General features: G+C 29.1%; 1 protein-coding gene across 1 annotated transcript in view; it reads left to right on the forward strand.

Annotated features, from left to right (window-relative positions):
• The window catches only part of LOC127288605 (roundabout homolog 2-like), a 327,158-nt gene that overhangs the window by 116,046 nt on the left and 193,203 nt on the right, over positions 1–17,909 (forward strand). The window contains exon 2 of the mRNA XM_051316154.1: positions 12,802–13,110. Within this exon, the coding sequence (XP_051172111.1) occupies positions 12,802–13,110 (309 nt within the window). The remainder of the gene's footprint in view (positions 1–12,801; positions 13,111–17,909) is intronic.

The raw sequence follows: 17,909 nt of genomic DNA on the forward strand, positions 1-17,909 counted from the left end.
TTTTTCAAAGAGATTAAAAAAAGAGATGAACTCTTATATAGCAGATGGTAATATGGCGCCGTACAATGAATAAAGTAGTAAAGTCAATACAACAAGATATTTCTTAGATAATTATATATACAATAGATATTGAATTTTATTCAATGAGATACATCGTATTATATGTTTCTTAGATGAGGCACTATCACTTCTTTTCTCAATTTTACGACTATAAAATTTCTCTTTGAGAAAATTCTTATTCACTAAACTTTGTCGGAAATTAACACGCGATTCCACTTATCGTTTATATTCTCCAGGAAAGTGCATTTTTATATTTTATATACACATTTTTGTATATAAAAAAAAAGATTCCTATTTTTCATTATGTAAATCTACATTTGTTGGATTACAATATTTTCTGTGGATTTAAAAATTGAATTTAAAAAATTGAATTTAAAAAATGAAATAAATAATAAATAATCCTTTAATTTACGTTAGTATAAAAATTAAATAAGAATTAATTTTGCTATTTAAGTTTTCTTTATTGATTCTCTAAATTGATTTTTTCTGTTTTCTTAACTCGAACACCTTGTTACTATTAATTATTTAAATTCGGGTAGATTAGATACGTTTTCCATTTTTTTTTTTTTTGGTGTGAAAGGGAACAAAATTCAATTCTTATCGTGAGAGAGAAAAAAAAATGAAGAATGTCGTAACCATGTAAACACTTAAATGCCTATAAATTTTAATGGTTGATATCTTCGCATATATAAAAAAAAAGAGAGAGAGAGAGAAAAAAGAAAATTTTCTATCAGTTTGATAAATTGATTCAAAATATCAGAGTAGCAGTAATTCCAGGAAAGAAAGACATAACCATTTAAATTAATTATTATTTTCCCCCAACTGAATTGTACGTTAATCGATGTGCTCGCGATAACCCTCTGTGTGTGCAATGGCTACAGAATTTATCAAGAGAGACTCACAAAAAAAAGTCCTTATCTTCAGCAAAATGAATTCCTTTAAGAAGAAAGATTATTGTTTATATTATACCATATAAATTCAAGGTGATAATTGAGAAAGGTTCGTGATAAAAATTATAAATATTTGCAAATTTTTTTTTTTTTATTTTTTCCCCTTTTTTGTATTTTTAATTTTTTTTGTATATTTCTCCCCTTTTTTTTATTTCTTTTTTGAAAATACTAAATTTAAAAAGAAAAATTATATTTTCCCTTTTTTTTTGTTTTTTTGACGAGCTCGAATTTTTCGGAAAATTTCTATATAAATGATTAATACAAAACTAATGGGAGTATAATACGTTTTTAATGACGAAATATTCAGTTAAAGTAGTGTTTTATTTGTGCACGATAATTTTGTAGGTTGTTACGGTCACGTAATATATTGCAGCCCTATAACAAAATCATAATTCACCGAGTGTGAAATGAAATTCATTTTTCGTGGAACGAAATTATTTATGAAAAAAAATCGCATTTACGCGCGAATAGAATTTAAAAAAAGAAGGTATTTTTGGAAAATCTGAATAGATTAGTATATTGAATAATAATAAATTGAAAAAAATTGAAAAATATAAAAGAAATAAATACTATTTTATGTTATACTTTTCCAAATATATTTTTATTATTTATTATATATGTACATATTTAAACACTTTTTTTCGTAAATGTCAATGTAATCCTCATCGAAAGCAAATTTTTCTGATTTTCAAATTTTTTTTCTTTATCCGATTATATGGTCAGATGAATTTATTACTGTCAAAAAAAAAAAAAAAAAAAAAAAAAATGTCTTTTTAATCCACTAATGTTTGATACATTTGGAAGAATTAAATTAAAACGAAAAAATTTTTTGTCAAATTTCTCTTAGATCAAGTGGAATTTAAAAATATTGTTAAAAGTGACAAATGATGGTAAAATGGAGTCATTTGTCAACATGTTTTAAAAAAATTAACATTTGAAAAATCTCTTCCTGAAATATTTTGTGTGGGATTTGATTTTAAGTCACTTTTATTGAAAAAAAACTCGTTTTTTCTCAAAATAAGTTCTTTCTAAATCGATATCACTCAAAGAGAATCTTAAAAAAATGTTCAATTTATTTTTATTGTTTTATTATTATTATTGTTTTATTTATTTGTTTTTTTTCAATTTTAATTACAATGGTAATATAAAAAAAATTATTTAGACCAAAAATCGAATTTCGTTCTTTCGAACGTTCCGAACAATACCTGACACAAATGGAATTAAGTTATATATATATATATATATATATTTATAAAATTGCCGGAATATTGAAGAAAATATTATGATGTCACATTTAAACATCATTAAAATTGTTTTTATTTAAGAAATTATAGCCACCATTAATTTTTTGTTTTAAAATTCAAAAAAAAGGGAATAAAGAAAAGAGGGGGTAAAAAGACAAAAAAAAAAGTGAAACATGAGCATCAGCAGTTGGGTCAAAAGAATGTAAAATTGTCGGGATATGCATGAGGACAACCGGTTGATGGTTGACTTTTACATGCATTGGTTGGATGGACAGACGATTGGTCGGAAAGAAAACAGTCCATGGAACACACACGGGAGAGTGAAAGCATGAATTATTTATCATCTATGATAGGATTCCAATGTGTCTGCCATCTTGTGTTGCAGTGGATGATGCATCGACTATAAGAAGTTTCTGTTTCCTGTGTATATATATAAATATATATATAAATATATATATATACAACTACCAATATTTACAATATTCCTTTTTCGCACTTTCTTGTCTGAATTTCAAACCATTTACTCTAAAGCTCCTTTCAAAACTGAAATGGAAATGTTTCATAATGTACATAAAAGTTTTGCAAATAGAAACGAAAAAGCAAAAACTAGGCGAAAACTGGATTGAATTGTAACGCTACGATAAACAAGTTTCGGGATACTTAAACTGTTTGGAAACTATCTAGATAATTTAGAAATGTTAAGAGAGGTATGCTGTCTAGTTTCTAGATACTAAAACTATATGCAAACTAGCTAGTTTCTAGATAGTAAAACTATGTGCAAACTCTACGAAAGCTATCTAGTTTCTAGATACTAGAACTATATGGAAACTATGCAATTTCTAAGTACTTAAACTATACGGAAACTATTTAGTTTATAGATAGTATAACTGTATCGAAACTGTTTAACTTCTAGATAGTATAACTAAATGGAAACTATATAGTTTCTAGATAGTGTAACTGTAAGGAAACTACCTAAGTCCTAGATACTTAAACTATGTGGTTACTACCTAGTTTTTACATATTGGAACTATATTGAAACTATTTAGTTTCTAGGTACTAAAACTGTAAGGAAACTATTTGGTTTCTAGATAATGTAACTGTATTGAAACTATATGGATACTACCTATTTTTCAAGTATTAAAACTATATTGAAAGTAACTAGTTTTTAAATATTGAAACTATATGGATACTACCTAGTTTCTATACTGCATAACTGTAAGGAAACTACCTAGTTTCTAGATAGTAACTGTAAGGAATTTACCTAGTTTTTAAATATTAAAACTATATGGAAACTATCTAGTTTCTAGGTACTAAAACTAGAAGGAAACTATCTAATTTCTAGGTACTAAAACTAGAAGGAAACTATGTAGTTCCTAGGCACAAAAACTAGAAGGAAATTATGTAGTTTCTAGATACTAAACTTAAAGGGAACTATCTAGTTTCTAGGTACTAAAACTAGAAGGAAACTATGTAGTTTCTAGATACTAAAACTTGAAGGGAACTATCTAGTTTCTAGGTACTAAAACTAGAAGGAAACTATGTAGTTTCTAGATACTAAACTTGAAGGGAACTATCTAGTTTCTAGGTACTAAAACTAGAACGAAACTATGTAGTTTCTAGGTACTAAAACTAGAAAGAAACTATGTAGTTTCTAGGTACTAAAACTAGACGGAAACTATCTAGTTTTTAGATAGTAAAACTATACAGAAACGATCAAGTTTCTAGATAGTAAACCTATTTGGAAACTATCTAGTTCCTAGATATTAAAACTTTATAGTTCATGTATAGTTAAACTATACTGAAACTAGATAGAATTTTTTAACAGTTAGGCACAAATTATTTTTTTTAAACAATAAATTAAATTAATTCGAAAACAAAATTAATTACCTCAGCCCTAAGGAAGTGATAAACAGTAAATTTCCTAATGTAACGTGTCCATTTGAATAAAATTCAAATACTATTCAATCAAATAAAAAAAAAAACAATATATTCGCAGGAAATGTTGTTCCTTTTTTTAGACAAGAGAGTCGTAGGATATGGTTCTTTGAAGGTATACATGAGAGAGAAAAAAAAACGATTTTTCCTTTATGCGGTTGACGGAATAGGCTCATATTTGAGCCATATAAAAAGTTTATGGAGACATTCGAACGATTTGTGTTGCATCAAAGCTCGTCGTAAACAAATAGCTAAACCCGCATAATAAAAGTCTCTATATTGGATCAACTTTCAGGATCGTGGCATTTTTTTTTTAGAAAAAAATAAGGGAAAAGAATATATATAGTTTAAATCATAAAAATCAAATAAAAGGTAATTAATCGTTTTTTTTTTAAAGTTTGACACACTGAGTTAATCTTTTATTTGTGTTTGAAAAAGGGGAAATTTCTCAATCGCAAGTTTGCATATCTTGCAGATTTCCATGACGAAGGGCAGGTAACGAGATTATCCTGTAAACGAAGGGGAGTTTTCTCTCTCCCTCTCTCTCTTTCTTTCTCAATACTCGCGAAAAAAGGGGTTGGAATTTCTCTTATGAATTCGTATACGAATTTTTGGGTAAATTTTTAACTTCTTTTTTTGCAGGAATAATTTTTAAATAAAAAGTAAAAAACGTTATTAATTTGAAAAAAATGAAATTGTAAATTTTTTTTGGGCGGGGGAAAATTTTGTTCTTTTTTCGGGTAATATTTTTTCGTAAAACCCAATTCGCGATATATTGCATTATCAGTTGAGAGAGGATTTACAATTCAGAATATCGTACCTTCTCACACACACATATACACATAAATACGCTTTTGCTGTGGGAAAATGGCGGATTTTGAAGCTGGGAGAGAGTCGCTTTTATCTGCGCTCGACGGATGAAGGGACCGAAACTTGGAATAACGGTGGCCATTGTGTCAAATTAGGCGGGCGTAAAAAGCAGTTACGTCGACCCGGGGCGAACATTTCCGATCTTGGGGACATATATAGACAATTGAGGGACAGTCGAACGATCGAGCCCTTAAACGATTTTTTCTTGTTTTTTTTTTCTTTTTTCCTTTTCTTTTTTTTTTTTTTTTTTGTTGAAGCAACGAAGCGCATTTTCATTGGAGATTTGAAATAACAGGAATCTCAAAGTCGTTTCGAGGCTTCTCTCTTCAGCATTTACGATTATTTTTATTCTCTCTTAAACTGCAGTTCCCCTTCTCATCGCACTCAAATGCTATTTATCAGCGATAAGAGATTTCAAATAAAATTGTCTCTGTCTTTCTCTCTCTCTCGGCGCTATATATATATATATAAGTTTCACTGTTTTACGATCGGCACACATGAAAATCCCTCCTCTTAATTTATACAATAATTTCAATGTTTTAATCAAACGTTTTTATTGGCTGCGTGTTGAGTATTTTAAATTCGAAATATTCGAAATTTAAATATATATTAGAGGTGAAATATGAAAAAAAAATTTTTTTTTTTTATTCAAATTATTTGGACAATTTGAAAACCCACTTGGAAAGATTCCGCGGAAAGTGCCCCCTGGAGGTTCGATTCCGCCGGAACTTCCAACGTAATTCCATCGGAATTCCAAAGAATTTCCGATGGGATTCCAACGGAATTCTGACGGAATTCCGACGGAATTAGGACTCTAACAATTTTGAAAAAAATTTAAATCGGAATTCCGTCTGAACTCTGTTGGAATCCCATCGGAAATTCTTTGGAAATTTTAGATATTGAAACTATATGAAAATTATCTAGTTTCTAGATAGTAATTATATTGAAACTATCTACTTTCTAGATACTATAAATAAATGGAAACTATATAGTTTCTATATAGTATAACTTTAAGGAAACTACATAGTTTCTAGATAGTAACTGTAAGGGATTTACCTAGTTTTTAAATATTAAAACTACATGGAAACTATCTAGTTTCTAGGCACTAAAACTAGAAGGAAATTATGTAGTTTCTAGATACTAAACTTGAAGGGAACTATCTAGTTTCTAGGTACTAAAACTAGAAGGAAACTATGTAGTTTCTAGATACTAAAACTTGAAAGGAACTATCTAGTTTCTAGGTACTAAAACTAGAAGGAAACTATGTAGTTTCTAGATACTAAACTTGAAGGGAACTATCTTGTTTCTAGGTACTAAAACTAGAATGAAACTATGTAGTTTCTAGGTACTAAAACTAGAAAGAAACTATGTAGTTACTAGGTACTAAAAATAGAAGCAAACTATCTAGTTTTTAGATAGTAAAACTATACAGAAACGATCAAGTTTCTAGATAGTAAACCTATTTGGAAACTATCTAGTTCCTAGATATTAAAACTATATAGTTCATGTACAGTTGAACTATACTGAAACTCGACAGAATTTCTAAACAGTTAGGCAGAAATTAATTTTCTCAAACAATAAATTAAATTAATTTGAAATTTTTTTTTTCTTTTTATTCAAATTATTTGGACAATTTGAAAACCCACTTGGAAAGATTCCCCGGAAAGTGCCCCCTGGAGGTTCGATCAGAATTCCGCCGTAACTCTAACAATTTTAAATAAAATTTAATCGGAATTCTGTCTGAACTCCGTTGGAATCCCGTAGGAAATTCTTTGGAAATTTTATATATTGCAACTATATGGAAATTATCTAGTTTCTAGATAGTAATTATATTGAAACAATCTACCTTCTAGATACTATAACTAAATGGAAACTATATAGTTTCTATATAGTATAACTGTAAGGAAACTACATAGTTTCTAGATAGTAACTGTAAGGGAGTTACCTAGTTTTTAAATATTAAAACTATATGGAAACTATCTAGTTTTTAGGTACTAAAACTAGAAGGAAACTATCTAGTTTCTAGGTACTAAAACTAGAAGGAAACTATGTAGTTTCTAGGTACCAAACTAGAAGGAAACTATCTAGTTTCTAGATAGTAAAACTATACAGAAACGATCAAGTTTCTAGATAGTAAACCTATTTGAAAACAATATAGTTCATGTACAGTTGAACTATACTGAAACTAGACAGAATTTCTTAACAGTTAGGCAGAAATTAATTTTCTCAAACAATAAATTAAATTAATCCAAATTTTTTTTTTATTCAAATTATTTGGACAATTTGAAAACCCACTTGGAATGATTCGCCGGAAAAATGCCCTCTGGAGGTTCTATTAGAATTCCGCCGGAACTTCCAATGTAATTCCGTCGGAATTCCAAAGAATTTCCGATGGGATTCCGACGGAATTAGGACTCTAAAAATTTTGAAAAAAATTAATGGGAATTCCGTCTGAACTCCCTTGGAATACCATCGGAAATTCTTTGGAACTCCGATGGAATTCCGACGAAATTACTTTGGAAGTTCCGGCAGAATTCTGATAGAACCTCCAGGGGGCACTTTCCGAGGAATCTTTCCAAGTGAGAATTATTTTAAAAATAATTAAATTCAAAAATTTTCGAAAAATAGTTAATTTTTTTTTATTATTACTACCCGTGGAGAAATTTTCCCAGAGCTCAGATCGGGGCCGGATCAGACTGCCCTATTAGGGAATGAAACTTCGCGCCTGATTAGAAAATCCATAATTTCTGATCGCCCTAACTTGGCACTGATCAGGGATTAGTGGATTTCCTAATCAGGTCCACATTAGGCGTGGCGTTTCATTCCCTAATAGGGCAAACCTGATTCGGCCCCGATCTGAGCCCTGGCAAAATTTCTACACTGATAATAATCGAAATTTTTTAATAATTATTATATAATTGTTTTTATTCAAAAAAATTGAAATTAAAGAGGAAATCAATTAAATTTTTTTTTCTCTTTCTTTTTTTTTTTGGTTGCAAATTTCCAACGCCCATTGCGCAGTCTTGTCTCGCAGAAAAGCGGAAAGATCTAAGAATCAATGATTTTCAGTGACTGTAAATTGTTGCGTGTCTCGATTTGGCAAACGTTTCTACGTGGGCTGAAATGGCGAGTCGTCAATTGCCGTCTTCCTCCTACTTAACACCTAACGCACATTTTTAGAATAAGAAAATAATCAAAGGAATAAATATATATATATATATAATTTTAAAAAAGATTTACACACTTAAAAAATGTAATTTTTTTTCGAAAGTAAAACGAATTCCATAAATTATATCGAACCCAATGGGTATTTTTTTTTTTTTTTTTTTTTTTTGAATAAAAAATGAAGTGAATTTTTATATTTGTAAAAATCATATTATGCATATCTTAAATGCGCAATTGTAAAACCGGTTTTAAAAAAAGAAGACCTAAAAAGAAAACTAATAATAATACCAAGGTTTCACCCTTTTCGCGCCCATACAGTATTATTCATAAATGACTTCCAGAACCAATTTTGAATAAACAGTTTTAACATATTCATGGAACAATTTTGGTAACTGACAATTTTATTTTTTTATCATATTTATTCTTTTAATATTTTTGTGTCTTTTCAAGTTTTGGTTTAAATTTTATTCTATTCAATTTGTCTTAATTTTATAATTTTTTTTTTTTTTTTTTTTGAAAATAGAGAAAAAGGAATTTAATTTAATCACATCAGTTAAGAGTTTTGTTGAATTTGCTATGTTAGTGTCTATTCGAAATCCAATACTCGAATTTGTAATCTTCTTTGGATGCGGTTTCCACTTTCTTGATTAAGCTGCCCAACATCGTAACAGAGAATAACAGTTAATTTCCGGTTCGAGAAATAAGTTTGTAAAAGTTAGTGCGGCTTTCGTTGAGAGAGAGAGAGAGAAAGAGAGTACTTTTCACATGTAACAAGAAAGTCAACGATTCTCTTTGCAATCAAAGTTATTTCATTGAAACCACTGAAAGTAGAGATTCGCGTTTGTTTTTCCGTTACAGATTCTTTTTTTCTTTCCTTATTTATTAATTTAAAAACTTTTTTTTTTACCAATATGTAATATAAAAATTATTTTTAAATCCAAGGAAATAAAAAAAATATATATATTTTTAGTAATTAGAAATATTTGTTTTTTTTTTTGTGGTGGAATTATTGTTTTTATTTATCTAAAACATATAAAAATGATAATTATTTTTATAATTTGAATCATTGACATTATTGAATGAATTTCTGATAATAATGAAAGTGGATTAAAGTGAAATTACCCCACATGAAACCTTCAACTATTGGCATTCGTGGGCAAGCCACAAGACTGTAACATTGTCGGAACATGGGACGCTATGTTGAATAAGTACACGTACGGATTCCACAAATATTTCAATAACTCTAGAATGGGATAACCAGATAGTCTACGATCTTCGATCCTATCGTATATATACAGCGTCCCTCCGCAAAATTGGAACTATAATAGACATTGTAAACGAATACCTTAACCTAACAAACTTGAGATTCTTCAATTAATTTTATATATTCTTTAAATAGAAACGAAAAATTTCTGAAAATCTTGTAATAAGAATATTTTTCTGTAATTTTTGGAAAAATATTCTTCAAATGAGAGTATTTTCCAAAATTTTGGAAAATATTTTTAATTTAATAATTATCCAACCAAAAATTTCAGTATTATACCAGAGTTAACTACTGGCGCAATACTGGTTCAGTATTGGCTGCCGAGGCTGGGCAGTGTGTACTGAACCAGTACTGGTATTTTCATTGTATCCGTACTGGCGCAGTACCACCCTTCTAGTACTGGCAAACCAGTACTGAGCCGATATTGAGCCAGTACTGGCTCAAATAAATTTTCTTTTTGATTAATACTAGTATACCAAAGAAGTATTACCTGGAGTGAAACTTATCTCTGTTACAGTTAAAGCTTTCTTTTCGTATACAATAAATTACAAAACTGCCAGTACTCGTCCAGTACTGAACCAGTAGTGGTTACCAATACTGGTGCCAACTCTGGTAGCCAATACTGGTAAAATATTATCATCCCAAAGTTACGCTAACTCTGGCGCCAATACTGGGTGCCAGTAGTGCGCCAACACTTGTCAGTACTGCGCCAGTACTGCGCCATTAGTAAATTTTTGATGGGATTGTTTTCCTAAGATTTTGAAAAATATTTTTTTTTATAAATATTATTCCGAAATTTTGGGAAAATATCCTTTTTTTGTATTGTATCCCAATTAAAAATTTACTACTAGCGCAGTGATGACAAGTGTTGGCGCAGTACTGGCACCCAGTATTGGCGCCAGAGTTGGCGTCACTTTGGGATGATAATATTTTACCAGTATTGGCTACCAGAGTTGGCACCAGTACTGGTAACCACTGCTGGTTTAGTACTGGCCGAGTACTGGCAGTTTTGTAATTTATTGTATACGAAAAGAAAGCTTCCTGTGTAGAAATTACCATATTTGGCCCAAAAATGACTTGAAACGCCTCAACCAATATGGGCCAGACCTGGGAAGCGTCAAAATGTGGCTTCTTCTTGTGGCCCACATCGGGTAAGTCGTTTCATGCCAATTTTATGGACGCCAGATTTGGCCCAGGTTTGGGCCAAGACAAAATTTCTACCCGGGTTTAACTGTAACAGAGATAAGTTTTATTCCAGGTAATACTTTTTTGGTATACTAGTATTAATCAAAAAGAAAATCTATTTGAGCCAGTACTGGCTCAATATCGGCTCAGTACTGGTTTGTCAGTACTGGGAGGGTGGTACTGCAACAGTACTGATACAATGAAAATACCAGCACTGGTTCAGTACAGACTGCTAAGCCTTGGCAGCCAATACTGAACCAGTACTGCGCCAATAGTGAACTCTGGTATAATACTAAAAATTTTTGGCTGGGATTAGAAAAATATCCATAAAATTAAATTAGTAAAAAATATTTTTTATATTATTAATTATTTAATAGTAATATTAATATTTTCTTAAAATATTAGTTACATTTATTTTCAATTTGGGAATTTTTTTTTTTTTGGTTGCAAGCAAAAATTAACAGAAAATTTATTTCTGAGACTTGTATAGGCGCTTGTATGGTATATATATATATATATTGCCTTGAGATCGCTTGGCCAATTATGAAACATTTATTGGTCTCTCTATGAACTGCAAAGCGAACAGACTTAATACACGTCCTGTACGTCACGAGTTTCACGCTGCTTGCAAAACGATTGGAAATTCGTGCTTCTCGTGCTCAATCTCGTCGAACTCTCATAGCGTCGAGATGCCCAGAAGATACAGTAATAATTTCCTGTCATCATGCTACGCGCTTTCAATCTAACGGGTACTTTAAATCCTCTCCTCTCTCTCTCTCTATTTATGTATATATACACAATATATAATATATACAATAGGAAAATTCTTTCATTAGCTGCACTCAACCTTTGCGGTAAGAAAAGAAAAAAAAATGTAAGAAAGAAGGATGAATAAAATTATAAATGAGAAATTATATTTTTCTCCTTTGGATATTTTTGTATTCTGGACATGAAAGTAAATCGTGATTGAGGTTCAAGTGGGAGGGGGGGGAAAGGAGACTATATATCCCCACACGTGTTGAGAGGCCAAAATGCCTCGTAATCGTATTTTATTCAAAGGTATATATGCATAAAACATATATGTAGGGCCCCGTTCAATTACGCAGGCGCTTCCTTTTTTTTCCTTTTTTTTTCTTTATCATGGTGCATGCAAATTATTCAAAAGCTCACATGAAAGATGCATCCGCACTCGTTTAACTCTTTTGTTTCAACGCGCAAAAAAAGAATTACATTTTACAATTGTTTAGATATATAAATGCGGTTATGTGATGTATGCCGCGAAAAAGTAAAATTTTTTTTTCGAAATTTTGAAAAATAATCTTATTTTGTGATTCATTTTCGAAAATTTTTGGAAAATATTCTTATTTTAAGATTATTTGGAAATTTTAGAAACAAATATCCTAAACTATTTTTATTCTGAAAATATAAGAATATTTTCCTACATTTCATAAAATAATTATATTTTTCAAAAAAAAATTTTCGAAAATACTCTTAATTTAAGAATTATTTTCTAACATTTAGAAAAAGAAAAAATTATTTTTGGTAATATAAATTAATATTAAAAATATTTTTAATAATTTAGTTTTAAGGAGAGAGTAAAAAATATTTTTCTAATATAATAAAAAAAATAACAAATATTTTTACTAATTTAGTTTTAAGAATGTAGAAATATTTTTTTTTAACATTAAAAAAAAAAATAATCTTAAATTAAGAATAAACGTAACCAAAAATATTTTTACTACTTCTAAGGAGAGTGGAAACAATTTCACGAATTTCTCATATAAAGTGCAAAGAGGGAACTTAAAACGTGACATTAATGATCTTTAATTAATTATCTTTACTACCGACCATTAAACTTCTACATGTGTATAATTTACCTCTATTGAATTAGTCCTCCTTTAACATATATATATAATTATTTATTATTATTATTGTCATCGATCCCAATATAAATATTCATTAGTCTCTCTATTCTGAATATTTAAATTTCATTTTTTTTCCACCACGCTTGGAAAATAAATTTCGTTTTTTTTTTTTTGAATAAAATGTAAATTGGGAAAATTCAATATTGAAATGTCGACCTCAAAAAACAGAGATCTAATTGTAAATTGATTTTGTTTTTTTTTAGCACAACAAAGATCGCCGAGGATAACGGAACATCCGTCGGATATAATAGTGGCCAAGAATGAGCCGGTAACTCTCAACTGTAAAGCCGAGGGTAAACCGGAGCCTGTGATAGAGTGGTACAAGGATGGTGAACCCGTTCCAACATCACCGGGTGATGCCAAATCGCACAGAGTTCTGCTTCCGACGGGATCGCTCTTCTTCCTGAGGGTGATGCACGGGAAAAAGGAGCAGGACGGTGGTGTTTACTGGTGCGTCGCCAAGAATCAAGTTGGCAGCGTCGCGAGCAGAAATGCGACCCTCACAGTAGCAGGTTAGTTTTAATCTCGATTTTATCCTTGGTAGAGAGGAAGAAGGAGAAAAAAAACGAAGAAGAAGAAGAAGAAGAAGGACAACGACTCTTGTTGACAAGTTGATTTCTCTGTATTTCTTTCTTTAACTCTCTTACTTTTTTTTTCTATTTCTATTTTTTGTTTTGGTAATAATTGATTTTTTCGAATTTTTATTTTTTGTTTTGGTAATAATTGATTTTTTCGAATTTCTGACTGCAAAAATTCTTCTACTACTGATATCAAAAATATCTGACTAAAATTGACTTTTTCTACTTGTATTAAAAATTTAACTAATTAATATATTTGTGTCTTACTAAAACACTGTGCCTTTGACTACTTATACTTAAAATTACTACAAATTACTATAACGAAAAGATCTAGAATTTACCATGACTGACTAAAATTAACTTTTTCTACTTACAAAATAAAAAGTACTATTTTTATTTCTGACTAACAGTGCCTTTGACTATACTGAAAATAAAATTACTACAAATTACCACAAAAATTACTACAAATTACTACACAACAACAAAAATTACTAATTACCTACTAATACTAATTTTTAATTACCTACTAATTAAAAATTTAGGTCGGCCTGTTTGACTAAAACTGACATTTACTACTGGTACTAAAATTACTGCAAATTATTGACTTAAATCTGCTTTTGACTACAGATACTAAAATTACCATAAACTACAACAAAAAAATGTAAATTTATACACGGAGAAAAATGGAAAAACGAATAAAGTAACTTTTACTACTTTAAAAGTAAAATTGGACCTGTCCGAAGTTTCTGCGCATCTCTGGCAACTTTTACTCGAAAAATAGTAAAATTGACTATTTCTGTAGTAAATTTTACTGTTTCCGTAGTAATTTTTACTATTTCTGAAGTAAATTTTACTATTTTTGGAGTAAAAGTTGCCAGAGATGCGCAGAAACTTCGGACAGGTCCAATTTTACTTTTAAAGTAGTAAAAGTTACTTTTTCTTTTTTTCCGTGTACTAAAATTGGCTTTTTCTACTTGTACCAAAATTTAACGAATTAATATCTTCTTTGTCTGGTTAAAATTGACTTTGACTACTGATAATAAAAATTAATACAAATTACTGACGAAAATTTTCTACTGGTACTAAAATTACTAGAAATTACTAACTGAAACTGCTTTTGACTACTTCTACTTAAAATTACTACAAATTACTATAACGAAAAGATCTAGAATTTATCATGGCTGACTAAAATTAACTTTTTCTACTTACAAAATAAAAAGTACTATTTTTATTTCTGACTAAAAGTGCCTTTGACGATACTGAAAATAAAATTACTACAAATTACCACAAAAATTACTACAAATTACTACACAACAACAAAAATTACTAATTACCTACTAATACTAATTTTTAATTACCTACTAATTAAAAATTTAGGTCGGCCTATTTGACTAAAACTGACATTTACTACTGGTACTAAAATTACTGGAAATTATTCACTAAAATCTGCTTTTGACTACAGATACTAAAATTACCATAAACTACAACAAAAAAAATGTAAATTTATACTAAAATTGGCTTTTTCTACTTGTACCAAAATTTAACGAATTAATATCTTCTTTGTCTGGTTAAAATTGACTTTGACTACTGATAATAAAAATTAATACAAATTACTGACGAAAATTTTCTACTGGTACTAAAATTACTAGAAATTACTAACTGAAACTGCTTTTGACTACTTCTACTTAAAATTACTAAAAAAATACTACAATCCAACAGTGTAGAATTTATCACGGCTGACTAAAATTGACCTTATCTACTTGTACGAAAACTTAACAAATATCTTTTTGACTAAAACTAATTTTGACTAACAGTCAATTTGAACACAGAAAATTATAAGGTATTAAAATAAGCTGCAATGCTTATTATTTTAATCCAATTTTGCTTATTTTAATATCAAAATGGATTAAAATAATAAGCGTTGCAGCTTATTTTAATGCTTTTTAGTTTTCTCTGAAAGTATCAAATTAATACTAAAATTACCTAATTTTTAAATTAAATACTAGAATTAGATATTATTAACTAAATAAAAAAGTTTCACATACTAAAAAAATAATTGTCACTCGGTCTGATTTAAATCGGCTTTTACTACTGATACCAAAAAAAAAAAAGAAAAGGAAAATAAAAATCTTATCGTCCGTAAAAAAATCTTCATCAATAAATAAACAAGAAATTCGATAAAGTTTTCTCTTGTCTAAAATTGGTGCACTAAAATTCCAATTAATGTCTGACTAAAACTTGACTTTAAGTACTTAGTGAAAACTTATATTCCATTTAGAATCGTTTTTTGAAACAATAAAAGTGGAATTCACTTTTATATCATCGATTCAAAAATTTCAAAAATTCGTAAATATTACGTTAATGTAAATTCAGATATAGAGTAAGAATTCGAATAAATGTCCGAATTTATTTTAATACCGAATATAAATTTTTTACTTTAAAAAGAAAATCTTAAAAATGACTTAAAGTTTTTTTTTTTAAATTTTCTAATTGTTCAATTTTTTTTTTTATTATTATATTGATGGCTAAAAACAAATTTTTTTTCGCGAATAAAGTCATCTATATATTTATATATATATATATATATATAGCGAGTGCGAGGGCATAAATTGCTTTTTAGCTTTCTGATGTTGAAATTCAAGTGGGACGATATCATTCGGTGAATCGGCTGGTGATCAAATCGATCGACATTCTTTTTATTGAATCGTATCGACACACATTGGGTTTTAATGGATACCAGTTAGAATAAAAGAACGAAAGAATCGATAAAGCAATAAAGGCTTGCTTGGAAAATATACGATGACTCTGTGGATAACCAAGCGTACTTGATCGTAAAAGAATGGCACTCATCGACAATTGTCATTGGCACGTTGATACAGAAACGTTACCAACAAATACTTATTTTCACAAAAAAAAAAAAACAAAACAAAACAATGCTTTGTCCTACAATATAATCCTATTTTTTTTTTTTTTTTTTTTTGTTTTTTTTCTCGGAACAATATAATCGAATTTCTTATTGGCAAATATCAAATTTGTTTTTTTTTTGGGAAATTTTTTTTTTATATTTTTCATATCTATATGTTCTCTGGAGAATGTTTTGTTATTATTTTGCAAAAAGGTCAGACTTATGGTTATAAATTTAGCAGATGGAAAGTTGGAGTTTACACGAATACGATATGATTCATGTGCATAAAAGTAAGCGCACGCGCGCATACACATTTGGTTGCCATTAGCATTAATTACAGTATCGCGCTTGGTTTACGCTCTTGTTTACAATTATTTCTAAAGTTATCGAGCGACATAATTTTACAACGCGCGCGTCCGCTATCTTATATACACCTCTCTTTTTTTCTATTATTTTTTTTTCCCCTTTCATTTTTGCGCGAAAAGTTTGCTTTCCTTTTTCTCACTCTTATGATTAGGGAAAAAAAAATTTTTTGAACACAAAAAATTTTCATATAGAATCGACTGTTATAAAAATTTTACCCGGAAAAAAAAAATCTTTACTAGAAATAGCAATAAGTTTCACTGCAACAGCGATACGTTTCACTAAAAGAAGGAAAATTTTCTCTATTATAAAAAAAACATATCTTTGTTCCAGATAAAGATTTTTCTGCCTTTCCTTACAGTGAATTTTGTTTTGAATTTAAAATAAATTTTCGAAATTTTGAATCTGTTGTTAAATATTTTATTATTGTGTTTATGATATTTTAATTTGACTTTCTATATGAACTTTAAACTTTTACCAAGCGCGAGATAAGAATTCCAAGTACACATGCTTTCATTCAAGTGCACCTCAACACGTACTTTACCTACTGAGGTATTTACCGACCTCTTTAACACCTCTTTTCACTTGGCGCATATATACACCTCTATATCCTCGCGACTAATGTGCGAAAACACTTATCAAAATTATCTCTCTTTAATTATTATTATTTTTATATATTAGACGCGATATTCTTTTTTATAATTGGAATAATTCAGTCTGTTTCTATTCCTAATTAAACATTTTTATTTTTTTTTTTTTTATTCTAAGTGCGAAAAATTATTTCATTTGATTATTTATAAAAATGTTTCCCACTAATTATTTTATTTACTTTTATTAATTATTCGTAAAGAAAAATTAATAATTGTAAATTACAGTAATTATTATAAATAAAATATATATTTTGAAATAAGTATGTGGTAAAAAAAATAGAAAATTATTTTTTGCAAATTAGAGCGAGAGAGAGAGAGATATATAGAGGGACATTCCGATGAAAGTGTATTGCGACATTCTTGAGCAGGAATGTGAATGCTAATAATTGAGCACGCCTTGTTTGCTGCTCAAGTTCACCAATTTCATGAGGGTCTCCGGTTCTATAATTTGTCCCTTACAGATGCAATGGAGTGCTTGTGTCAGCTGCACGATTCGAATGAACACAACAGGTTTGTTTAGGTGACGATCGATATTGAAGCGTGGCAATTTGATATCAATAATAGAGCACCAGGCAATAACTGATTCACAAAATTGGCTGTATGATCTCAAATAGAAATGATCCTACTCTATCTATATATATAATTCGAATTTCAACTATATTTATTTACCTGTCCAAATCTAAATTATATACATGGTAACAAAATTATGTGCCACTAAGTGAAAAGTACATTAATATTTTTCAGATTCAAATTCTTAAATGATATAGAAATTACAATTCACCAAATTTTAATTTGTCCGAATATTTATTAGTCCG

The sequence above is a fragment of the Leptopilina boulardi genome, unplaced genomic scaffold, assembly GCF_019393585.1.
Source record: "Leptopilina boulardi isolate dan_hultmark-lab unplaced genomic scaffold, ZJU_Lbou_2.1 LbouV2_392, whole genome shotgun sequence".
Lineage (NCBI taxonomy): Eukaryota > Metazoa > Arthropoda > Insecta > Hymenoptera > Figitidae > Leptopilina > Leptopilina boulardi.